General features: G+C 45.4%; 2 protein-coding genes across 2 annotated transcripts in view; one reads left to right on the forward strand and one right to left on the reverse strand.

Annotated features, from left to right (window-relative positions):
- LOC128298678 (uncharacterized) overlaps nucleotides 1-8,623 on the forward strand; it is a 36,568-nt gene extending 27,945 nt beyond the window's left edge. The window contains exons 10-13 of the mRNA XM_053034450.1: nucleotides 630-1,906; nucleotides 1,986-2,647; nucleotides 3,874-4,523; nucleotides 5,629-8,623. Coding sequence (XP_052890410.1) covers nucleotides 630-1,906; nucleotides 1,986-2,647; nucleotides 3,874-4,523; nucleotides 5,629-5,645 — 2,606 coding nt within the window. The 3' untranslated portion in view covers nucleotides 5,646-8,623. The remainder of the gene's footprint in view (nucleotides 1-629; nucleotides 1,907-1,985; nucleotides 2,648-3,873; nucleotides 4,524-5,628) is intronic.
- Nucleotides 8,624-10,541: 1,918 nt separating this feature from the next.
- Nucleotides 10,542-25,722, reverse strand: LOC128301884 (myophilin). The gene is made up of 2 exons (XM_053038552.1): nucleotides 25,464-25,722; nucleotides 10,542-12,387 (listed from the first exon to the last, which is right to left on the reverse strand). The coding sequence occupies exons 1-2, from the start codon at nucleotides 25,515-25,517 to the stop codon at nucleotides 11,875-11,877; spliced, it is 567 nt and encodes a 188-aa protein (XP_052894512.1). The 5' UTR covers nucleotides 25,518-25,722; the 3' UTR covers nucleotides 10,542-11,874.
- Nucleotides 25,723-25,816: the final 94 nt, after the last annotated feature.

Here is a 25,816-nt window from a genome sequence, read left to right on the forward strand (position 1 = left end):
TTTTACTTTAAATGTAAAAATGTATAAACTTAAATGTCACTAGTTGTGTTTATTGCTACAAACCAGCAAACCGTGTAAAATATCATTAACTGCTGGAATATTGCTTAATTAACTAAACAAACTTATATGATTTTAATAATTTTGCTACGCGTCGTCACACGTTTTACATTTCATGTCTACGTAGTTACGAGAGTGGTACCATTTCTTCGAAACCCCATAAAATATCACCATTAATTGTGTACTATTGCTAATTCACCAATATCTATCCCATCCACACTTCAACTGTTACACACCAAATGGTATCTAAAAATGGGAAGTCAGTTTATTGACAATAATTTGTTTTGAAGTATGTTTTATACAGTTTTTCGGACCCACAACCATGTTAAAGTATATAAAAGTGCTAATTATGAAGACGACTTGTAGACATGAGCTTTTAAAAACTTTTGTTATTTGCTTATGCAGTTTAAACATTATTAACAAATTAACAAAAGAACCTGGAATAATGGACATGGTTTCTACCGAGATTCATATCTCGCAAAATGCATTTCCAATGCGGTAGGAAAATGCTTTTTAACACACATTGCCCATCAATGAAGCTAATTTGAAGTGTTTGTGATTAACCGTTGCAGATAAACCTCCACTCCCAAAGACAGGATCCGGTGCTTCGACCGGAAGCGGCGTAACAAGCGCGAGCAGCAAACATCGATTGTCGAGTGCTGGATCTGGTAGCATTCACACGACCCCTGCAAAATCATCTTCTGGCATGGATACGCCAACGAAAAAACCGCTAACGCTACACTCGGCGGAAAAACGGTCCACGGGTGTCAGGGGCTCCACACCGAAAGCTTCTTCTACGCCCTTACAATCCCCGGGCCCGGAAAAGGCATCCCGCAGCTTGCAAGATTCGCTGAAGAAAGCGGCTGACGTCGTCAGTAAGAAGGTTCCAGCTACCAATGAAAAAACCACGGCGAAGGCCCCGGTTCCAAAGGACGATGCAGTTGTGGTGGAAGCAAAGCAGGAAGCGCCAATTGTTGCCCCCATGCAGGAAGAACAAAGTGTCGAGCCTGAAAAGGTTGCTCCACAAGCTGAAAATACACCACAAACATCACTGATAGAGGTGGAACAATCATTCGGACAAGAAGAACAACCTCAGCAACAGCAGGAGGAAGTAGTGGTACCGGTGCAACAAGAGTCCCCGACACTCGTACAGACAGAGAGCGTTGACCAGCCGCAGCAAGCAGATGCTTTCCCCGTCGAGATAGAACCAGCGCCAGTAGTGGAGCAGTCAGAAAAGGAACAACCAGAAATCAGTGTTCTAAAACCGGAAACCACAATGATGCCGGTGGAAGAAACGACCGAAATCATCAATGGCAGTTTGACTATTGATGCGTCCGGAAACGCTGCTGACGCAATGACTGCTTCTATGATCGCAAAACGTATCACTACCGAGGAAGAAGCAAAGGCTGCCCTTGCTGAGCGTCGCCGTTTGGCACGTGAAGAAGCCGAACGATTGGCGGAACTGGAACGCAAACGTATCGAGGCCGAAGAACAGGCCGAGCGTCAGCGTATCCTGGAAGAGGAGGAACGCTTGCGCAAGCTGGAGGAGGAAACGATCCGGCTAGCGGAAGAGCAACGCCGCATGGAGGAGGAGCGGCTCCAGCAGGCTATCGAGGAAGCGCGCCGACGAGATGAGGAGGAACGCAAACGGCGCGAAGACGAAGCTCGACAAAAGGTTGAGCGCGAGGAAGCCGAACGAAAGGCGCGCGAGGAAGCCGAACGGCAGCGCGTCGAGATGGCTGAGCGGTTGAAAAAGGAGGAAAAGGAACGGGAGGAACGCCGAAAGCGCGTTGAAGCAATCATGTCCCGCACCAGAGCGAAGGGAGCGGCTAACAGTACGCCGACAAAGGTATTTGCCGGGAAGGAGAGGAAATGCTAAAACGGTTTGCAAAATTAATATTAAAATGTTAATTTTTTGTATCTTTTAGAATAACGAAGACGACAAGGAAAATGCCATGTCCAAGAGCCAGATTGTACTTTCGTCCACACCGGCTGCCCTCCCTACCGGTACTGCCATGTCCGCATCTACCATATCGATGACCGATTCGTTCATTGCTTCCGAACTTCGACAAGAGCAGCAACAACAGGCCCAGCAGCACCAGTCGCTCGAACAGGCAATGGAGACGCTGTCTCTGAGCAACAACAATAACAACAATGGCAACAGCAGTAATAGCAGTAGTAGCAGTGAAACATTAGCCCATAGTAGCGCCATTAACAGCATCAACAACAATAACAACAGTAGCAATGGCGATAACGTTCAGTTTGAAAAGTCCGTAACGGAGAAGGAGAACTTGCTGCTCACCAGCAGTACCGGTGCTACCGTGGTGGCGAACAACAATCTCAACAACGGTAGTACCAGCAATGGTACCGTCGTCGAATCGACCACTAACGCGGAAGGTACGAATAATGGTACGAAGGGTGAATCGATCGTACTAACGACGAACGGCAAAACGGAACAACAGTCGTCGGCGATGATGGCGAGCAGCAATGGCAGTAATGCCACAGCCAACAGCACCTCGGATCTAATCATCGAGGATGCGCTGATGGGCCAAACTAACGGACACAAGAACGGCACCATGGACAATGTGTTGTAAGTATATGGTTTTTCGTCTATCGAAGCTAGAACAAACGGAGCGTAAGGAGAGTGTCGTCGTCGTCTGTTGTTTAAAAATAGGGTCGCATCAATGGGGTACTGTATGTGAAGCTTTGCTTTAGACCTATTGTTTAATGGTTATATTTTCTGGAGAAGAAGGTGAAGCAAATTTAAAATGCTTCTTTTCTCGGAGATTTTCAAATTTACGCCCAACAATTGGAAGATGCATTTGTGCGGTGCTTAAGGGAAACGGTTCGGTTCGGTTGTGCCGTGTTGTGTGGAGGAATGGTTGATGCGTGAATACATATTCACTTAGCTGTCCGCTTGTTAAGCAATGATTTATGGTTGATAGCGACCTTTACAGTTTGTGCACTTTTTAACTGTCTGTAACTTCTCCTCTTTTAGATTTCCTCGCGTTTCCGACATCTGATTGTAAGGTTGCGGAAATCCTCCCCCGTACAGTTGCTGAGATGATTATAGCCACAGATCCTTCCCCTTAACTAGCCTATCGTCTACTACATCTTTATGTGTCCTCCCAGAATGGGTTGTTACCTTTTACTGCATACTGTTTTCCAACCATCTGGAATGTAAAGATAAAATTACTTCCAATGAATGGAATCGAACGATGAGAAGGAGGTACTAACGTGAACTAGTTCAGCATTGATTGTTTCCAGTGTTAGATGCAAGCTTCCTGTTTACCGTTTTAAATGATTGATTAGCAAATGTGTTGACTTGCCTTTTTACTCTGTTTTGATCGTTCATCGTTAATTCTTGCCGGTGCCGGAACGAGAAAAACCATACATAAAATTTGAATGAAGGTCCTAAGATCGAACCAGTCGTTGCAACACTAAACATACACATCCAAATTGAAAACCAAAAACGTTTACATATTTAAAAGAAAATAGTTACTTTAACTAGTTGTTTGATGGTTCTCGTTAGGATTGATTTGTTTTGGTTATAACTGCATGTAATGTATGTTTTATGTTAATTTAAATAATTTTCCAACTTCATTACCTGTTGACGATAATAGCGTTAACCTGGGTTTTATTTGCACCTTTGTTTATGCTGCAATTTGCCACGTGTTTTCGTTGATAATAACATACTCCTCAGATATTAACCGATCCCGCGCGTACCGTAACGACACAACGTCACCCCATTAATTACACCGATTTTGTTTATTTTCTCACCAAATTTCTGACCCTGCCTCTCCCCTGCCTGTCCAGTGCTGTGAATGATTTAATGAAGGTGGATAATGTTCCGATGGAATTGAACGATTTCATCAGCCCGAAAAATGGTGATCATCACCTGAACGGTGATGAAAGCTATCCTTCCATAGTCGACCGGAACGCTACCGAAGGTGACAAGCAGCATTCTTCGATCGATTCTTCTGGCACTGCGTCAACTGTGACGACAGAAAGTACCATCGTTACAGCGGGTGGTGCGAGCACCACTGCAGATCCGTTGATTGATTTCGCTAGCTTTTCCATCAGTGACGATCCGGATCAATCAATTATCCGCGAAGGAAGCGTCAGCGATGCCAACTTCAATCCGCTCACCCCGTTTGATACTGCCGACAGCGTGAATGTGACGGTAGTGCAGCATAATGCTACCCTTGATGTGCATAATGCGTCCAACAACAATAGTATTAACCCGTTCTTCTCGAGCAATGAGCCCGTCACCTATCCCGTGCATGATGGAATCGATCGTGAGCGTAGCGACAACCACGCGACGGAAGCCGTACTATTTGATCTAGCCCTTGATAACAATACCAGCACTACCACTAGCAGTTCCTTTTTTAACAACAATAACAATACACCATCCAACAACACTCCGTGGCTAGTCTCAGCGACATCCGACGGTCAAGACAATCGAGGTAAATAGGCAGATCGGGCGGGCTGCAGCCACCATATACACAGGGCAGAGAGCCTATGTTTTCTCTCTTCCACATCGATTACTGCACTGGTCTTTTGATTTGTGTTGATTTGTACTCTCTTTGCCGCTTTGCACTGTATGGCCGGATGTTCTATGCCAGTGGCCATTACATTATTCACCTGTGTGTGTTTTTTTTTCTGTATGTTTTGTCAGTCGCACATTCGCACCAGTGTGTTTCTTTGTGGAGTATTAATTTTTGATTGGCCTACTGTTGATCTTTTTCGATTTCGTAGCTTGAAATGTGTATTTCTTTGTCGCTGTTGTTGTTTTTAGTACATTTTGGCTTGCTTTGTTTGTAGTTTTGTTTTAATAGGATAACAGTTTAATTGCATTCTAACGTAGAGTATATCCAAATTGCCTCAACTTTGTGCAAATACTTTTGATTTTGTCCCTTATGTTCATACACACGATACGATTCTCTCTAATTGGCTCAAAATAACACCTCGTCCTCCGGAACATTCGTCCTAGGTCGTGGCAGTCGTGGCTCTTCACGTTTACGTTATCTGTGTTAGTCACACATTTTGGATATTATTTGTGGTTGGATTGCCCTCAAGACGCAACCCCCGATGATAGCTCCCGAACCTCCCCGTCTGGTTGTATCATCGATTAATTAAGCAGATCTGGTCAGTAGATACAGTGTACTATTTTAGAACGTATCTAACGAATCCCATTCGTTATGAAGGGTTTATGAACATGCCTTCGAGCACACACATGTTTGATAACGCATTTAGAAATAATGTGTGCCTAATGATATCATGTATTCATGTGTTCTAAACCTGTATCGTGTGATATATGCGATCGGAAGATTGTACCTAACGTCGTCGAGATATGGTTGATGAGCCTAATGGATGTCGTTTTTTCGTAAAGCATTTGCTATTTGTATTTCTCCTTTCCTTTTTTTTCTTCGTCGATTGCACGCGTTTAATTAGCTCTTACAAATATTCTTCGTGTGTTTAGTGCAAAGGTGTAAAGAACAAAATATTAATGTGTGTTTTTCTTTATTCTTCTTTCCTCTTACCTCCGCTGATGAAACTCCAAACTTACAGACTTGTCGCTCTTGTGAACGAGTAAGGTGTAAGGCAAAAAGGGCGCACTGGTGTGGTACAGCTAATCAATTCCGATGGGCTTTAAATGACTGTAAATCCGTGGCACCAGCACTAAGGTCAGCAGTCGTACGTGACAATTCTACACGGTATGAGTGCGGCACGAGTGATCGTCCAGCTAACGCGCAGTGGCAGCAGCTATGAGGAAGGGAATGCGCGTCGCTCTCGGTCCAATGTGCAAATATTGTTCCGTTATTGCGCTGCAATGATAATGTGTTTTTACCGATAGTCAAACATAGCTAATATACGAGAAAGCAGAAGGAAAGCAAACGCGCCCCCCCTTAGCTTACTAAGAGGAACGAGCAACACTGGCGTGTGTACGAGCCGGCACTGATGGATATGGTTCGCCACTAGGTTTCTGTTACTCGCTGTAGGATAGGTAACGAAAACAAAAAATCAAAACGCAAACGTTAATGGTAGGAAGGAACAATGCTAAATTAGGTAGTAGCGAGTGTAATGCGTGTGCACATACAACACTGCAAAGAGGGTGGAACCGATGGGACAGACAGAATCGAAACTGGATGAAATCAAAACAGATATATCCTCTAGCGAACCTTTTGTCAAAGGGAAGACCATGAATGGATCAGGATAATTCCAGTCAGTAAAAGGGACGCATTGGAAATCGAAGGAAAAACAAAAACATAAAAAAACCCTTACACATACGGAAGCACTCCTCCTACTCCCGTGCACTACAAAAAAAAAAAACATCCAGTGGAATGTTTTTTTTTTGTTTTTGGTAAGCGTTCCAGCAACCATACTACAGAGAGAGAATAGTTTAGATGAGTAAGAACAAAGAAATAGCTTGCAATTTGTTCGTTGATGGACCTCTGATCCTTTAAACGTAAAGGTGTGTGGTGCAATTTGTTTATGTTTCCTTTCGTGCATAACTTATTCGTAACATTGTAAATCACCTGATTTTGTAATTCCGTTGTGAAACTCTCCGTTTTTCGCTCCACCCCCATTTACATGTATGTAGCGCTTTGTGGCACGTTTGAATATGATGGAGTACATGTTTCTCGTACTAGCATCGCGATGAGCGGAAGCCTTCAGTAAAAAGGCATGCTCATCGGTAGCCTTTGTTTTAAAACGTTCAACAACTTACATGTTTCCGGGTTTGTGTACCATTTCTGTTGAAATGTTTCAGTGTAGTCCAAACAATTGTATTATAATTTATTGTGCATCGCGCAGATTAGCGAATGTTAGAGACCGTGTTTAGCTACCTTTTGTGTTTTTGGTGTTCAAGCGCACTCGCGGCAACGGTTCTGTAATTGTATGTAACCACGTGGATTAGTAGACCCCGCTGTTTTTTTTTGTTTTTTGCTAAGTTAACCGTGATCATAAGCCTTCAATAATCATTTTTATCAAACAAGTGCTACAGTGTAATAGCTCAATCGAATGTGAATCGATTGGAGCGTTGGTGTTCGTATCGGCAATAGCGATAGCTAGCACGCCGTTACGGGTGGTGATTGTGCAGTGTTTAGACAGTAAATTTCAAACCCAAATGTGTAAAGGAACTTAATAAAAAATCGAAATCAACAAATTGATTGATACAATTAAAGTGCATAACATTCTCGAAGAATTAAAACACACCCAAGAGACAAGAGGACATCAAATGTGCTTTCACTGCGGACTGGGAGTAAAGTAATCGTAACTATCGAGCTAATAAAATCACAAGCGTTACGCGCGCAAACGTTTGGCAATCTTGCTATCACGGTGCGCCAGCATGAGACTTATCTGCGTGCGAACGTATTTCCCCGAAGAGCAGTGTGGTTTTGGAAAAAACGAGGAAGGAAGGAAGTAGGAAGAAATGTAGGGTGCGTTCTAAACAACTATCTAAACCGTTTGATTAATTATTGATTAACAGCTGATTAAATCTATCAAATCACACCCATACCGGGGGACGGAAGAACTTCTTTTTCCGATCCCTTCTTACTGCAAAGATCAAAAAGCCCACATCCCTGTTGTGTCGTGATGTTTGTCGGGGAAGAAACAGCAAAACCCTTCTAAAGGTGGTGCAATACCAGGACATTGTAGTAATGGCGGTAGTTATACTATTACACCCCGCTTTGTTCTTGCTTGCATAGAACTATTGTACGTATAAACACGTAACAAGGCACGGATGCTGATTGAGGACATGGACATGGAAGGTACAGGAAGGGCAAGTGCTAACGCATGAATGCAGCTGTGGCAGTAAATGGCGGAAATGTAAGCGAACCGGAGATAATCCTAGTATTCTAATCTGTTAAATTATGATGTATAAAAACCAAACAAATTGTGAATGGGTGAGTGTCCTTTGTAAACACACACACAACATAACACAACGCATACAAACACACACACACTGCTACATTCACAAGCTTACTAAAGCAAGGGAAAAGTGAAATGGAGGAATTACCAATCCCAAATTAACGTTACTACACACAACGTACGTACATTAGCATTGGACACCATTGGTTTACACTCAAAAATACACAACCACACGCATACAGTCTAGTTTAAAACTAATCCTACGAATAAATGTGTTAACTTATATACCACAAGGATTTACTACTCTTTGCCTTGAAACTTGGCCAATCGGAGTGGTGCCGTAGAAGAGCAGTGGTTTGGTTTTGTTTCTTTCTTTTAACAGCGGTAAGAAAAAAGTCAGTAACAATTGTGTGCAGCGGGCGTGGTACAGTGAAAGTTATAGCACGGAATAGTCAAAGTGTGAAAAATGTTAAATAGGATGTAACACTGCTGCTGCGCCCGACTTATAATACCGATGATGATTGTGGGGCGTACAGCAGCAGCAAGAGCACGTAGGGCAGAGAACCGCGAACACCGGTTCACGAATGAGTAAAGTTAAATTATTCACCTGTATGTTTTCCAATGATAATGTTCTTTTCCTGCCCCTCTTCTTTACCTTATTCTTTTTGCAATAAAACCAGAAGAATAGTAACAGTTTTTGTTTGTTTTCCTTTTGTTGTGTGTGTTTTTTTAGTTTCCCTTTTAGTGAGTTTTAGGTCCGTGCCGCCAACATTTGTTACATTCACACAATGCTGGAGTTGTACAATCACAGGGGAACAGTTACCATAGTGAAGTGAGTGAATTAAGCCAATGGCAACAGCAATACTGCAAGAGAAAGCTTCTGTTTTACGCGTGGAAAACCCCATATTCCGAACTAGAAATCTCAGCAACACGCGAAAAATACTGTTGTTGAAGGATTGTCCATTACTGTTCAAACATTTCCTGGAGTGTTGAACCTGCTTAATGTGAAACCCGTTATCTCAAAATCAATAATCGATCAAAACCAAACTATTCGAGCTATCTCTAGCGGCATACTACTCAACAGAGATTATTCTTATTATATGGCATCTGGCGCAAGGGGATGTGAATATAGCGATTGGGTGGAGAGAAAGGGAGAAAGAGGGAGGGCGAAGGGGTAGGAAATTGAAGTTAAGAAAACGGAAGTTATTTCCGATGCTGTGAAAAACCCACAATGAACAATGAGGGACGTTGCGGGACGAGAAAATCAAAGCGGTAAGAAACACTAGGAACCATATAATTGCTTGTAATAAATGCTTTACATCAACCTGAAAGTATATCGAGAAATATATAAAAATCCTATTTAACATACAGCAGTACTGGTGGTTAGTTTATGTTGTTCCATCATGCAAAAGGGTAACCCCCTTCTCCCCTTGTCGAAGGTAACCAACCTATCAAGACGTAACGGGTGACGATCAGCGATCATATTACGATCAAACGCAAAACAATGACCGATAATTTAAGTCTACCTTAGGTTGGTTACAAACAATTCAATTTAATTAAATTTTCTTCGCTTATAAACTGGCCTCGTTTCACCGTAAACGATAGTGGATTAATTCTTCCGACACAAGGGTTAACGAATCCGACAGACATCACTCCTACAGCGTTCGCCCCCGGAAGGTATGCAATCATCCACGTTATTTACATCCGATCCGCTGATCCGCTCTACGAAATTCCTTCCATGCAAGAACGAATCGTTTTCAGATTTCTGCTACTAAGAGAGCATCCAAACCAGGAGGTAACATCAATTCCCCCCCAGCGAGCGCACAGCTGAGCGTGATAGCAAAGCTTCTCATACATTCGATATCACAATCGCATACCATCAAACTCCCGTGAGAACGATCACAGGCGCGAGTGAGATAGATGAAATAGAACGGATCCTTCATCTCGCGCTCGCAAACTTTTCGCTGACAAAAATAAAATTCCATGCAAGCGATCCGTTTTCAAATTTGCGCTACTAAGAGAGCATCCAAACCAGGAGGTAACATTCATTCCCCCCCAGCGAGCGCACAGCTGAGCGTAATAGCAAAGCTTCTCATACATTCGATATCACAATCGCATACTATCAAGCTCCCGTGAGAACGATCGCTAGCGCGAGTGAGATAGACGAAATAGAACGGATCCTTCATCTCGCGCTCACAAACTTTTCGCTGACAAAAATGAAAGTCCATGCAAGCGATCCGTTTTCAATTTTGCGCTACTAAGAGAGCATCCAAACCAGAAGGTAACATTCATTCCCCCCCAGCGTGCGCACAGCTGATCCGCTCTCGCGTGTTATCATTGAGCGTGATAGAAGTTCTTCTCATACATTGGCTATCACGATCGCATACTTTCAAACTCCCCTGAGAACGATCGCTAGTGCGAGTGAGTCAGATGAAATCTTTCTCTCTCAAACTCCCCGTCGACGGATAAGAAATTCCATACAAACAAGCCGCTCCCTCCAGCGTGCACACAGCTGTTCCGCCCTCGCATGCCGCATGCACAAACGCTCCAGGCTTTGTTTTGGTAAATAGAGTTTTCATTTTCGGATATTTCTCAGGTAAACAAGTGAGTAAATTTCTTAATGTTCTGATTTATTAGACAATAACTTATCCTTTTACAAATTACATTTAACAAAACATATATATTTATGTATACTGTCAATAATTTACGATTTTTCCCTCTTGCGTGGTAAATGATCTCGGAAACAAATACAAACAGCAAACAAAAAAAAAGCAATAATGCATCAATGCTCGGCACAAAGAGTAAAAAAAAACACGAGCACAAAAAAAAGGGTTTTTTTTGTCTTCTAAGTTTTAGTGGCACATGCGATAAAGCACGATTTTAATCATTCGCCGAAACGGTTTTGTCGCAAAACATACGGTTACGTGTATTTTTTTTTCGTTCCCAACGGAAGTCACCCCTGTCCGCAGGTATGGTGGAGAGTAGGAAGGTTTCCTCGGTTCGGTTCGGGTCGGTTATTGCAATGCACTTTAGAGCGTCTCCTACTCTGCTGCATTCTTCTCTACCATTAATGTGCAGCACCAAAACGAACGATGCGCATCTTTCGGTCTTACCGAAATTAGCTGCTTGATCAGTGACCAGACAAAGCAGAATGCGATTCTGGTTTTGCTTTACCAAATGACAACCTGCGGGAGAGGGAGGTTTTACCGATAACAGTGTATACTTATTTGCCCTAATGGATTGCAGGCCACCCGTCTAGCCGGGATGGTTACGGGGCCGGGGCCTGTCATTCATCCCCGGAAGGCTTAAGGCTAATTGGCTATCCTGTGGCGTGGGATCAACTTGTCAACTCACTACGGAATGTATAAACAGTGGGTATGTGTGTGTGTTTGTGAAATATCCGTATTCTTTGTATGAGCGCTCTACACGCGCTACTCCTGGCGGTTTGGAATGCAAACGATTGACTATGATTTGATTTGAAAAATACCTATACCCGGAGAGGTAAAAATATACCCCCGGAGTGTGCACGGTTGGGTAAATACGCTACACACCGTGTGCTCCAGGAAAACTCGCTATATCTCTACATACAGATGAGTGAAAGTCTCTCATTGCTAAGGCGCTATCGTGTTTTTCGATTTTAAAAAGGTACATTGGTTCAAAATTGTGTCCTTTTTCTAGGGTTCCTACTATAACAAAATGCACTTTCTGGATCCGGAATGTTGCAGCTGGATTCCGATCGTTGTATGCTGAATAATTTCGTTTCGCCCATGATCCTGTCTGTCACTTTAGCACTTCCCTCTTCTGTGTCGCTCCTATGCACCCGGATTGTTAGTGTTGGCGGTTTACATATGCTACCCCTCTTCTTAATGAGTTCTTAGAAAGCTAGGAAACACGCGTGTGGAGCCCGTGGAAGGGAAGGATTCGATCCCCTCAGCACAGCGCTTACATATGTCTGGTGTTGCCGAAGTTGATGCCGCTCTGGGTAGCGCCCTTGTTCGAACCGTACTGCAGCGAGATGACGGTCTGACCGGCCCGCAACTGTTCGTCGCTGAACTGGCGCTCGTTTTTGTCCGCCTCCTTCGGACCGATCGACGGTTTGCCGTATTTGCCCGCCTTGCGGCCGAGCGACTGGATGCAGATGACGACCGAGTTGAGATTCTGGCGCTCCCACAGATCCACACTCTGGAAGGTTTCCTGTGGCGGTACGCCGAACTTTTTGGCCGCTTCCAGAAACGCGGAGATGTTCTCCATGCACTTGAACGCCATCTTGCTGCTGTTGACCTTCTTCACCGTGCCGGTTTCGATCGCGTTCGCCAGCGTGCACAGCACGGTACCGTCCTTCAGCACCTCGAAGAAGTTGTCCATGTCGCCGGACGTGTTGATCGGTTCGCCGGTTACCTCCTTGATCCATTCCAAACATTCGGCGGCCAGTTCCTCGCTGTACTTGGAGTTGATCTGTAACGGAAGTAAAAGCGGAAGTTAGTGTGTTGTTTCTTCGTTTGAACAAAAACCCCCATCTAGCGGAACCGAACCCGGACGCTCACACCCGTGATGACATCGCTCGAAGGTGCGTCCCGCACTGCACCATGAACCTCACACCTCAATGGCAGGTGGGCATATAAAACATCCATTCGCTGAGCGCAACGCATCGGTTCAAGGTACTTGTGCTCGTGACGATCGGATGGATCGACGCATTGTGACCAAGGCTGGGTGCACTGGGCGCTGCACCACGAAAGGCAATAAGGGCCTCTTTTTGCCCGCAAATCATAATCACAGAGCCTCCGGTGCTACAAATGTAAAACAGTGATTGACAAAGGGCACACGTTACTTGTTTGCCCATTATGAGCACCACACTGTATTGAATCATGTTAATTGAGAGACCATTTTGAAGGTCCGATGTCATTTTCGATCACGTGTGGTATCTATTAGGGTTTTAATTTGTTTAACAAAACTTTAACTTTAGCAATACGGCCTGGCCGTCTATGAATAAATAAAATAAAAAAAAAAAACTTTAACTTTAGCACGCAAAATCCTCAAAGCTTCCGTGTGCCATTCTCCAAAAGCAAAAAAAGAATACAAAACACTCAACTCTCGATAGTGAGATGCAATTTAAAATCGTAGATGATAGAGAGATGATAACACATTCAAATGGGCCTTTGTGATACCAATTACAAATGCAAAAATAAAAGATGTTATCTTGTACAGCTTGAAAGCGAAAGCAATCAACAAATGCATGACATTTACATGACAATTAGGTTAACTTCCACAGCCAGGGGGACGATGCGTCACACCCGACATACGATCACGCGCGATAATTCGGTTCGACGATCGGTTGCACACGCTTGCATGAAAGCACCAAACCACCCCGAATGCAGTTCGTTTGATTCTTTGATTTCCCTTCCCATGCTGGGTGGTGCGGGATCGACAGATTTGCGACCCGGGTGCTAATTAATTCCCGCAATTAGCAGTGCACAATAATCATGTCCCACTGTGCCGTTTGATTGCCCGATCGACGAGAGGGTTGTTTGATTTCGTTTTTCAAAATTTCCATAAACCATACGCTCGTCCAAGTGTGCCATGGAAAAGCAGTTTATCACTCTTCGCACCGAAAAGACGGTGGGGCAAGGTTTAGCATTTCCCGGTTCCCGGCAGAACAACACGTTACCCTCCCGCGAGGTGATCAATCGTGAGCGTCTCCAGTGGCCGGAGGAACCGCCGGGGGTACATGGTTGTTTCGCCTTTTATGTCGTGCGAGCTTTTTATGCATTGGTTCAGCTTTCCTCTCGACGATCGCAACTAAAACAATATAAACGAACTGTGTCCCGTGTACGTACCCATTTTTGGTCAACGTTTAGACGGATTTGAGCCGGGGACACCACCACCCGCTCAGCAACCTTTCCTCACACCGAAAAAGGTGACAAGCTTAACGAGATTGGAATGTCTTGAGAGACACGAGGCGCGTTCGAGTAGTGGTACTTTCATTGCTATTTTTTTTTGTTCGCCCAGAGTGCGACGTGTCGCTGCGGAGACTTGCAGGAATTGATCAAAACCGCGATCATCGCTGTATGTAAATTGTAGTGCTAATAAAGTGTCCGATGCGCACACGCACACCGAGACTGCTGTTGTGTTTGTTTGACGTAAGCGTTTGCGAGAGACGTGCGATGAATATCATCATTGAAGTGATCGATTTTGTCTATGCATCGCGATCAGGGGGGGCGCTACATTGGATGAGGTCTTTAATCAAACGTTCTATTATGTACAAAGCAATCGCATCGCCAATCGCCAGGAGAAAGCTTGAAACAGACAAAACCACGGGCAAAACCAAAGCCGTACAACACCCCAGCCCGGTAACCTTCGTATTTCAATGCTCCACCGATCCGGCGGCAGGCGCAACATTGACAACAGCGCGCCGTTTAAAGATTCTTCCATATTTGGATTTAAAAAAGTGCGACCAATGGCGCTGCCGAGAGATACAGAACCACTTCCAACAACTTGTTTCCACCGAGGTCTCGCCGGTTGTCCCTGGAGTTGCGTGTGCTTGTGTGTGTGTGTGTGTGCTACGATTGCTCAGACCTCCCGAAGGTGTGTGTGTGTACGTGTGGACGACTGTGTTGCACCGTGTGCCTGGCTGGGGCGAAAACCTGTTCCACATCATCGTAATAATACCGGCAAAGAAGATAAAACCGAAAGTACACACACACACACCCCACAAGCATACGAAACGAACCGGAATCTTCCAGAAATTGGAAGTCTTGCTGGTGGCGGATTAAACACTGCCCTCACCGTCTGGATCTTGTCAAGCGCGGCAACCTTTTCTCCGTGACTCATACCGCGATCTCGGTATGACAGAACGATCGATACGTTCGTCTAGGAGTTGTGGCATTGTGTCGCTTTCCTTGCCCTGTCTAAATATGGCCATGTGAGAATCGCACGATCGGTCTATACTAAGCACGAGGGATCGCCGCCCGCTTGTGATCGAACGCCGCAATCCTATGCCGGCTAATCGAACGCATCGAAGCCAAGGCTTCCGCGGAGCCAAAAATGGCATTTTTGACAGATCGGTGAAGGACGCACCGGACCTGCGAAGGAGGTGGGGGTTGAGAACATAGCAACCGAGGGTTATACAAATATTTCGCCAATGACTTCATTTGGCCGCATCTTCTGGTTGCTATGCCTACGCGTGTCTCTCATTGTACAAACACACAGGATGATCTCCACGCACTCTGGAGCATTCAATCATCAACGTGAGTGAGTAATAACTCACAAATTCTCAAGTGACGGACGGGCCTTACCCCAAATTGTGACACACTGGTGCCGCTTGATACGTCACCGTTTGGTGGAAGTGTGACTAAACACATTTGGCAATCGGATAAGCAAACGATTATCGTTTACTCATCGACTACTTCTGCGTCGGCTGGTGCGCAATCTTGCGATCGAGAACTTTGGACATACGCGCGTGCGTTTTGGGTATGTGACCTGCTTTCCGATAAAGATGTCTACGAGGCATTCACTCCTCAGCTAATCTTTGTTTGGGGTTTTCACCGCTAAACATTATGAGCTGCTACTAATGGCCGCGATAATCACTAGCAGCTGTGATGGTGCATCCAATAAGAATGTATCCCTAGCTCGGGTGTCAATCATTGGAGCGCTGAAAAACCGCTTGCGTTAATGAGTAACGCGTTCGCTAGTATCGGACGGGCCAAAAAAAAAAAAGCACAGATGGTGCGCTTATTGCTCCGAAAATGGACTGGTAGGCCTCATAGGCGGGTTGTCGACGTTTTTATGCTCCTTCCGCCACGGGAACAGTGTTGAAAACTTTGCATTCAAATATGGAAGCACCTCTCGCACAAATATGCCACAGCACGGCTCTCTTGCCGCCCCTCCTCTTCAATACATATGCTTGTATGTTTGCTGCCAGTTTCAGTTTGACCGAGTTTTTGAGAACCACGATCCAGGTCAGCCCAATCCAGGCACACAAGCAGCACACGGGACACAACCTTTTGGGTTGTGTGGCTTTCAGTTTTCGGTGTACCACAGTATGGCGCGCCTCGTCTAGTCAGCAATTCCGATGGGGGGAACCTGGATCGCCCCGATCGTCAGAGAGTTCTCGGAGTTGGAAGGTTATTGTACCCGGCCGGGTGTTCGGTGGTTTTGCAAATTCGAGTGCATCATCATATATGGACATTATGTTTTGCTGCCATACAATGCCACCAACCACCCCGTGGGGGGGACATTAAGCATACGCACACACGCAGTGGCCACAGGTGCACAGGTGTTACAGACCCGGTTCTAATGCAAATAGCTCGGTGCGCTGGTGTAAAAAGATACACCCAAACCCGATACGGTAGTCAATGCACAAACCAGTAAAACCACACCAAAGCATCAGTAGAAAAGTTGCCACAAATTGTAGGCAACTCTCTCAACACAACGGCTGAAAAAAACGCCGCAAAAGATCATCTTTCAATGGACCCTCCTCAAAAGGTTGATGCTCATCATGGATCGTGTATGATTGCGAGTTAATTAAAAAAGGAAATCTTTCCTTGTGATCTTGTGATCTTGCGAGCTGCATGTGCATCTGAATTTGATAAACAGGATTGTCCACAGATGCATATGGCCATTTCTCTTAATGGCTAGAAAGTTTGCACATTTACAGGTTTTGTTTTATTATTATAACTCGAATACCTCAAGCGCGCCCAAGACAATTCCGAAGCATTATCAGCCACGGGACTCTCTGGGGGACTTAAATGATCACTTCCATAAATCGTTACGAGCCTTACGTAATTGATGTGCTATCGCCCGAATCACCCATCTTATTCTACTCGACGGGACCATAAAATCGTACCTTATTTGCAGGTGTAATTGTTGAAACAAATTGACAGACTGTACGTACGCGTAATCTGTGTCGGTTCTCGGACCTGTACATTATCTGTGAAGTATCGGCCTAAACTTCCAACCCCGCTGGATGCGTGATAAGAGAAGTTTATTGATTGCTGTTTATTACCGCTCCATTACACCGCTTTATAGGTGCGATCATGTGATGATCGTTCGTTCGAGAGTGCATCGTTCAAGTGCTATAATCATCACACTCCCCCTTACGCTTCTTTGCAGGGCTGATTTGCACACGCCGATGGAAACAAATGACAATCGTTTTCAATTCTCTTCGATTGTCATCACAATCGCAATTGAACGGCGCTCGATGGACCACTTGCTGTCGTGCTGATGAAGAGATGGAAGTACAGGGACCGTTGCAGATGCATATCGCTCCACGCACCAAAAACGGGAGGCCGCGCGTATGGTTCGAAGAATCTCGATCAAATGATTTATTTTCGCATTCGGGTACAAAAAAGAAGAGCACTGCACATTACACAGCATGCAGATTGCTATCGAGCGTATTGTTGGAGAAGCTTGAAAGTCATTTTTTGTTCCTGACCGGAAACGTTCAATCTTCGGCCGTCAGTATATCTTGCCGATTCCTGCTGCAAGTGTGATAATGGGGAAAATCTTCCAAAAAAGATCTTCTACTAGTCACACAACGAAACGACCCACTTTTGGTCACATAACCGGTTCCAGCGGGGTCTAAGTTTGCTTACAGTTTTAAAATATTATTCCACCTCCCTTGGAGTGATCCTCTCAGGAGTAGAAAATCACGACTTTTCCGTGCACATTTCTGAATCGATTTGTACACGTCATTGACCGGGTGGTACCGCGCGCGACCGGGTAATGATAATGATGATCGACGGAAAAGGTTGCCCAAAAGCGAGGGGAAAGCAGAACAAAGACAACCCTCGGGCACGGTAAGATCACCATCGTCACCGAGCGCGAGATCTTGTCGTGGAAAAAAAAGGCAACCGTGCACGGGAAGAGTTCCTTCAATAAGGGATAGCCGGCACACGCTGTGCTGTGTTACTGCTTCAACGCCGAAAAATCACCTCAAAATGGGTCAGATAACTTGTTTTACTTTCAAATTCGGTGCGTTCCTGGACCTTCTCCAACTTATTCGCGTATATTTGCGATGTCGATGTTGTCGGGGTGCGGAGTGAATGATCGAAATTAAACATCGTTCATTGAACGGGATTCTCTCCGGTGGCGAAATGGTTAAATCATGTCTGTTAATGTTAAATGCCTTTTACACCGCATTGTACCGTTTCGATGTGCTTCACTATCTCTCATCGGTTGATGATAATCTTTGGGACTCGCACTACGGTCTGAAGACGATATCAAACGCTTATCATTTGACAGGAGGGCATAGTTTCTAGTTTGGAGATACCATTATCAGATGGTTCGGAGCTGTAACAAGGGTTGCTTTATGGTTTTTTTTTACCCCAAATTTAACACATTTCCAAGACATCAGCTCGCTTCAAGAACCGTAACCACGCGCGCGAGATCTCAACACCTATCTGTGTGTGCTGTCTGTCAGAGGCAACTGACAACAATTATCAAACCACCAATTCCGGCGTGCTCCCCAAACAACGATTGATGATTGAAGTAGGCTTAGAATGAAGAGAACTTCAACTGGAAACTGGAAACTGGAATCTTACGGGCCGCAAAATTTTACCTTCAACAGACAGCCACGCTCCAAAGTCTCCAAAGTATCTTCGGGGCGTTGCGAATCGACTTCATCCCGCGAGACCGTCGTAGTGCCGTAGAGCGCAAGACTGCCAAATCATGGCATTTGATTTGATTTGGGCGATTTTTTCCCTTGCGACCTTTGCGTTCGTGTACGTCCGAAACACCGAACGAAACGTTCGCTTCAATTAATCTTAAGATTTTTCAACGGACACAGGGTCAACCGTAGCTTAGGATCAAGGCAGCAACAAAATAGCCGATCTACCATCGGAGTTGGTGCCCGAAGAATGTCTGAAGATCTCTATTGGTGAGCCGATCACCTCGTACTGCTCGATAAACAATAATCGGGCACCGTGGTTAGCATACATCTTTTCTTCAGGCATCCAAGGAGTCTATGGAGAGATGATTCACTGGAGAGTGATCGGTTGTTCTGTCTTTTTTGCAACCTGCACACTGTAAAATATCGAATCGGAGTGATGCTTTTTATCATTGAAGCAAAAGGGACTTTAAATCGTGATGCAACTGTTTACTCGCAGTAAACATGTTTGCACCCTTATCACTTAAGGGGGTAGTGTCACCATTCAGTGTGACAAGTTGTAGTTGTGCGGTGGATCAACACCACTCACAGCACTATGAATAAGTGTAAAATAATGTGTTTAAAAACGATTTACTCCAATATCGTGTCTGTGAGAAGATGACATGGCTTTACACTGCGCTAGTGTCCGTGACGTGCTTTGCGGTATTGTGTGAGCACGTCAAGCCATGTTCGCCCATTGGAAGTGCGGCACCAGCGAACTGATAGGGGACGGATGACTTCATCGCTCGAAATATTGTACACAGGCCCACCACTGGACATGATTGAACCTTCGATCGTTTGACGAGTATTGCAGGGCACGTATTCCGTGGCACAACTGCAACAACAAACTCACTAACCGTCCACAACGGTTTAATAGAGGGGAGATGTCACCAGCTTATCTGTACGGCGGGGGGGGAAGGTTGCAACTGGGAGCACTTGGAACCCTTCGACGCCTTCATAAAACGCTTCTCGTTCTCGGCGGGCTCGAAAGCTTATCTACTACGCACGGTGTGTTTTGTTCCCGGCCGTTCTTCGATGGTTCATTTAGCGGGCTAATGAAATCCATAACGCACCGCGCACACCGGTGACCCTCCGCCGCGTATATGTTGACAAAAGCGCCAATCCAAGCAACCCGGGAAACCTTGCAACGGATTTACACAATTTACCACCGTCCGTGTACACACCCTTTCGCTGGGCGTACTGTGTGAGTGAGCACACGAGTTAACGACAATCCTAACACTAATCGTGCGCTAATGGAGAGTGTCTCACACGGTTGTTCCAATTGGACGCCATGATGCCATCGAACGGCACGTTGCCCATTAGGGCGAAAAAAAAAACAAAATTCCATTTGATTGATTGACCCACATCCACACCGCATGACTTAATGCATGCAGTGATCTCATAAAACACAAACAAAACAAAGATGAGGATCACGGTTTTGATCGGTAGAGTTTACCTAAACTAAACCTTCCAACCTGCTTATCTGCAAATTTTAATGTTAACCGGTGCAACAAATACAATGGACTAGAATTAGCTACCGCAGTGCGCAAACACGAAATCTTTCAATAAAAAATGGGACAACCGTGTCAGTAACCCGTGCCGGTACACTAGGGACCTCGCGATCGCGGAGTCGCGGAAGGAAGTCTCTGTTTAACGAACTCCGTTGATTGATGCGACATCGAAATGGGTGCGTTCCACCAGCAGATGTGTACGTCCCCGTGTCCGAGGTGGCAAATACTGCTGTGTATTTTTTTTTGTTGATCACTCACACACACACAGGCAGGAAATACGTCATCATGACCTGACAATTGCAGGCAGGCGGTGCAAGCGTTATCTCACGGCGTCGGTGGAAAGAAGTACATGGACGGCGAACGTGAGTAAGTGTGGGGCCAGGTTCCAGTCGAAGTGAACACCTTGAACGCTACACCACGACGTTGTTTACGTGCTGTTTGGGTCAATCGATAGATAGCCGCTATCAGCACCACACACCGAATTCCATTAGACGGATGGACAGTATTGGAGCAAGAACCGTCAAATGTGAAGGGGGACAACCTGCGCCCCTTAGAGAAGGCGAGGACGTAAGGATAGCGGGGAAGGGATTTTGATACTTCCTCCAGACAGGAAAAAGTGATCGGATTAAGGTATTAATGGTGGATCCATATAGGAGAGAGACTAAGGGAACGACTATTGACTATTGGATTTCATAGTGCCACATCGGTACGGGGCCAGGCCAGTAAGTAACCGCGTCTGTTGATGCTCGATGTTTCCCGGCAAAAAAAGGGTAAGCTTATCTCCAAACCGTGCACAATTTATAGGAAAGAAGGAAAGCAGCACACAGACGAATGATCTCAAATACAAATGAAATGCCACAGCAGCACCCTTTCCCTGTGTGGCAGTGTGGTAATCTTCACGGCGAATAGAAAGCAATTAATCATATCCTATCCAACGGTACTCAAAACGTACCTGTTTGATTTTTTTTGGCTTTTCACGCGCGAATTCGTCCACAGTTTCGCACAAGAGCGTCGATCGGTGTTTCTTTGGGATGCCGAATGTTTGCCGTTTTACATTTGTGGCAATTCAACAGTTCCGCTGTGGTCTTGTTGTGGGGTAAAGGGTGCGCAGTAATTAGATACTGTGCTAATGGGCTGTTGGGGGATGGAAAAGGGAACTGCTCTGATGATGGACTGCCTTACCTAGGTAGGCTAGCTACCCGTCGTAACTGGAGATTTTGGAGCGATAGGACGCAAATTGAAGAGAAGGGGCAGTTGCATCTCTACAGACCTCAAAGGTTGGATAGCCAATTTATGTATAAATGACCTGCTTTCTTAAGCCGTGATAGCTATCTCAGATAGGATATGCGATAAAACTCAATAACACGTCGAACTCAACTTTGGATTGTGATTTTCATCTCCAACAATAAATTACTTCGATGCATCCAGACAGATGGTTGAAAGGAATGCATCCACGTGTACGCATTGTTCTGTACTATACGTTGAAAAGTGGCCTCAGATGTAAGGGTGTGATAATGGCTGATAACAACGACAGCTCACCTTGCTTATGAAAACAATAAATAAGGCTTTATCCAACAATCTCGCATACCGAAGGTCTCGGTAACGGGACCGACAACAGATCCCACTTTAAAATGATCGTGCACGTGCTAAAGAACACTTTCAACGATAAAAATATCACCATCAACCCTCGAACCGAGAAACTGGAATGGAGGGAAGCGTTTGTCTAAAATACAAAAACCTGGCTACGCCAAGATTGTAGGTGGAGGTTTAGATTCCAGATCAGTTCTTCAGCGCTTAACGGCACCGACGCGTCACGCATGGATTCATTGTTTTCGTGCTAGCAGAGCACTGCCGTGCAGGCCGGCTTAATCTGGCATCGAAATTTAATGCATCCACAAGACGATGACTTGACTGTTGATGTAGAACGTTTCCGGTGCTGTTTGGAGGTGCGGTGCCGAAACGCACAGCCAGAAAGTGGGAAGACACACTATCTCTGAGTGCAATGGTTTGAGAGCCGCATTTTGATAGGCTGCACTTATGACTGTTACACTCTTTCATTATTGAATTACTTTATCAAACTCGTAGGTTCGTGTCGCTCTGTCGTGACGCTTTTACGATCAAGTTCACCACAGAAACCTTCTCCTCGTTCTTTTTAATCGCGTGCCGCGATTTCGTTTGGCAGCTGAATGGGCTTTTCGGGAATGTGCTTGAGAGAGCATGGTGTGTGTGTTTTGTACCGTGAAAAACAAACAAACTTCCCCTAGGGAGAGTGTATTAAGGCGGTGTGCTAGCTAGCTAAGCGTACACTTTACAAAAATGTTTTCTTTTCTATTTTTGCACCCTCCCCTATGTTAGTAACCTTCCGTAACTTCCTTTCGCAACAATGAAGGGCGATCTTTGACCACGATGCGTAACACCACTGCTGCGTTAGAGTCGTGCTGGCGGTCATCTTCACGGCAAGCCACAGTTAGGTGCTTATGTCAGGGCTACGTAAAGCCCATCCGTGGCTATTCAAACCAAGCCAAGGTTTCGCTATTTACAGCAAGAAGTAATACGGTCAGGTTCTCGTTCGCTGGAAGTCATCAGAAATTCTATCTGGAAACACCATTACTTTCTTCCATCCAGTTCCGCCCGCCCAACCGACCGACGTCCGACGTATGAATGGTGCCTGTCCTTGAACGCGACACTTGAGATATTATCCCACGCTCCTCAGAATAATCATAACGCAGGAAGGGGAGGTATGACGTTTTTCTTCACCCTATTGCCTCATCAAATTTTAATCGCCATCAGCTACATTGCACGAGTGGTGGTGGTAGCAGTTCCCGAATGTGGCATGTGCCAAAAGTTGGTGGGATGGTGGGAAGTACACGCGCTTAAAGAGTCTTTTCGATCTTCACAACGAAAAATGGTGAGATGAGATTATGCAAACCGCAGTAGGCGATCGAGAATCATTTACCTACCGTTGGCGACCGTACATTTGGGTTTTGAATTCAAACTTCAACGACTGACGTTTCGTGCGACTATGGCGACCATGGCAACTAACGTTCGGAAGGCTGACGCTTTGGGGTTCGAGGAGCTCGTTTTCAAATATCAACCCAGAAGACATTAGGCTGAGTTTAGTTTGTTTGAAACTGTTGTATTATATCATCCTTTTGAGGTAACATTTACATGTAGCACATGTCCGGCAGCGGCACAGACACACGCACACCTGGCAACATGGAGTAGATGTCTGCTCTGGTGGGGAGGTTTTTAAGGAATCTTCTTTGTTCGTGATTTTTACTACTCATGCTATTTTTTATACTGCCTTTTCGAATGATACCGTGAGCGGGACACCAGGAAGAAGGACGCCAAACATCCGTGTTTACAGACGCTTGGATGAATGGTTCGTAATATGAGGCAGCTCGAATATATCTGCCACGGAAACGGACGTGACGGGGAAGAACCGCTCAGGCAACACGCAAAGTATGATCAAGTGATGAGGATGACATCATTCTGCCAGTTATTGGATGTTTTTTTTTTTGCCTCCTCCTTCTGGTAAATATGATGCCTTCTTTTTGCATTCAGCTGTAACGACGGGTCGGGTCTTGTGGCCGGTAAAGGCGCGCCCAAAGCGATAATATGAATCCGCGACACACCTCACACAGTTTGTAGCGCTTGTTCCGATTTATTTCCGCCACTAAAATAGGGATCCCATGGTTAACCTTTTCTCGAGTCCTTATCCTTGACTCGGTAGCGATATGTGCATGGGGTGTCGTCGTCGAGCATAATGTGAAGGCCACACAAAAAAAAAAGCGAACCAGTCGGAAGTAACGGAAATACGATGGTATGTCCGACTGCCGGTTAAAGGAAACGACACATTCATTCGCGCCAGGCAAGGGAATTGAAATAAAGTCAAGTTGAAGTTAAGGGAGCTTCCCTTTAGCCATTCCATCCCGACACAGATGGAGCCGGATGGTAAGGAGAAGATGATTTTTTATTTTATTTCTGGCGGGGAAACAGATAATTTTGTGAGAGTATGTGTATAGCTGCGGGCTAAATTTGCAGCAGATGCTTTTGGCTAATTGAGAATTAATTGCATTTGCAACGCGAAATGCGGGCAAACGCTGGGCAAAGCTGCTAATCAGCATAATGGAAAACACATTAGTTGGAGTCCAGACCCCCCAAAACAAAAAAAAAACGAAAGCAACGGTTTTCGTTGAAATAGAAATTAAGCGACTGTGTTGTAGTGAACTACACAAACAAAGAGTTTTCGGTCAATCTGTATGTATCAGATGATCTTCACTAAGGGACGTATATTATGGTGGCATGATTGTGTACACACATTCAGAAGGAGCATAAACGGGTTTATGGTTAAACGTGTTGTGTTGCTGGAAATTTTGAAGGTGGTTTATAATACATCCATACAAGAGGACAACCTGGTCATGATAGTAATCGAAATTGTTTCCCACTTTTATGGCGAAGGCGTGGTACGAACTCGGCGTCTTCTGGAGAGGTTTTGATTGATTGCTTCGCATGAGCACGCATTTTTCAAAACCTTCACAGTGCGTGACATCTGCTTGGAACGTACCGATTTTTACTTTGCGCAAATATCTTCACCAATGGGACACTAAACGGAAATTAGCATTGCTTTATGTTGTCTCAATCATTTCCAAACTCTGCAAACGAACAGAATGCATATAATTTTGTGTTCTCGTTCCCGTGCCAGTTAGAAACCCCCTCTTTAAGCTCATTCGACCAGGCCCGTGTGTAAAAGCCTGCTGAAAGCGGATTTAATTCTTCCATGCCGAAACAACTTGCCATCACACCGCACCGGGATCACAAGCAGCCAAAGTGCACGCAGCCACAGACATGTCGCGTTCGGTCGTGGTACAACAAACCGGGTCAAGTAAGGCAGCTAAAAGCATAACCAACAGAAGAAAAGAAACACCCAGCAGAGGCTCCTCGAGGCGAACGGGTTGGCTGAAGCGGTTGGTGATCCAACGCGGCGCGGGAAGGATGGAGTACCCAGGATGGAAGGGTTCACAAAAGGAAGCATTCCATTCCCGTATCCCGATGTCTATCCCACTCTTTTGCTGGACCGCTCGACACAATAAACCGCGGACAGAATGGGACGGTATTATCGCGTGAAATCTCAATCGGTCCGTTTTTTTTTTGGCTTGATTCGAGTGGGACGAAGGTTCTCTGCCGCTGCGGAGAAATGCAGATTGACCAAAACGGAATTCCTGCAAACGTTTGTCTTGGCATGGGAGAAAGCATTGAGATGCAACGGCTCCCACGCGCAACACGAGCGTCCCAAAGCGGAGGGTTCGGTGCGACGCATAGTCACGGGAGATCCCGTGGGGACGAACCACCCAATTGACGACCACACTGTTACTTACCTTTCGCTGAGCTTCGGCGGCGAATCCGGATTTCGGTGCACGATGCGTCGACATGGTTCCGATGGAATTGCACTATCTGCACACACGACGAGGTAGGCTTTTTATTAATCCGAACCGGGTTGTTTGCCGTTTAGCAAAGGCTGTGGAACGTCGTCGGAAACCGGCAGGGAACGGGGCACACGCGGAATAATTTGGACAGCTGGAATAGCAGCGGGGTCGATGACAAAAGCGCAAACACCACGAGCGATACGTCCGGACGCGAACACGGCACTTGAAGAATTGAAACGCGCAACACGCACTCTACCACACGGAGACCTGTATATGCGGAGACCTATATTGGCCTAACCCTCATG

This window comes from Anopheles moucheti, chromosome 2 (genome assembly GCF_943734755.1).
Source record: "Anopheles moucheti chromosome 2, idAnoMoucSN_F20_07, whole genome shotgun sequence".
Classification (NCBI taxonomy): Eukaryota; Metazoa; Arthropoda; class Insecta; order Diptera; family Culicidae; genus Anopheles; species Anopheles moucheti.

Coding starts and splice junctions, on each gene's coding strand:
- LOC128301884 (XM_053038552.1), bottom strand. CDS start 25,517: ATGTCGACGCATCGTGCACCGAAATCCGGATTCGCCGCCGAAGCTCAG. Junction 12,388..25,463: donor CCGCCGAAGCTCAGCGAAAG/GTAAGTAACAGT, acceptor CTTCCGTTACAG/ATCAACTCCAAGTACAGCGA.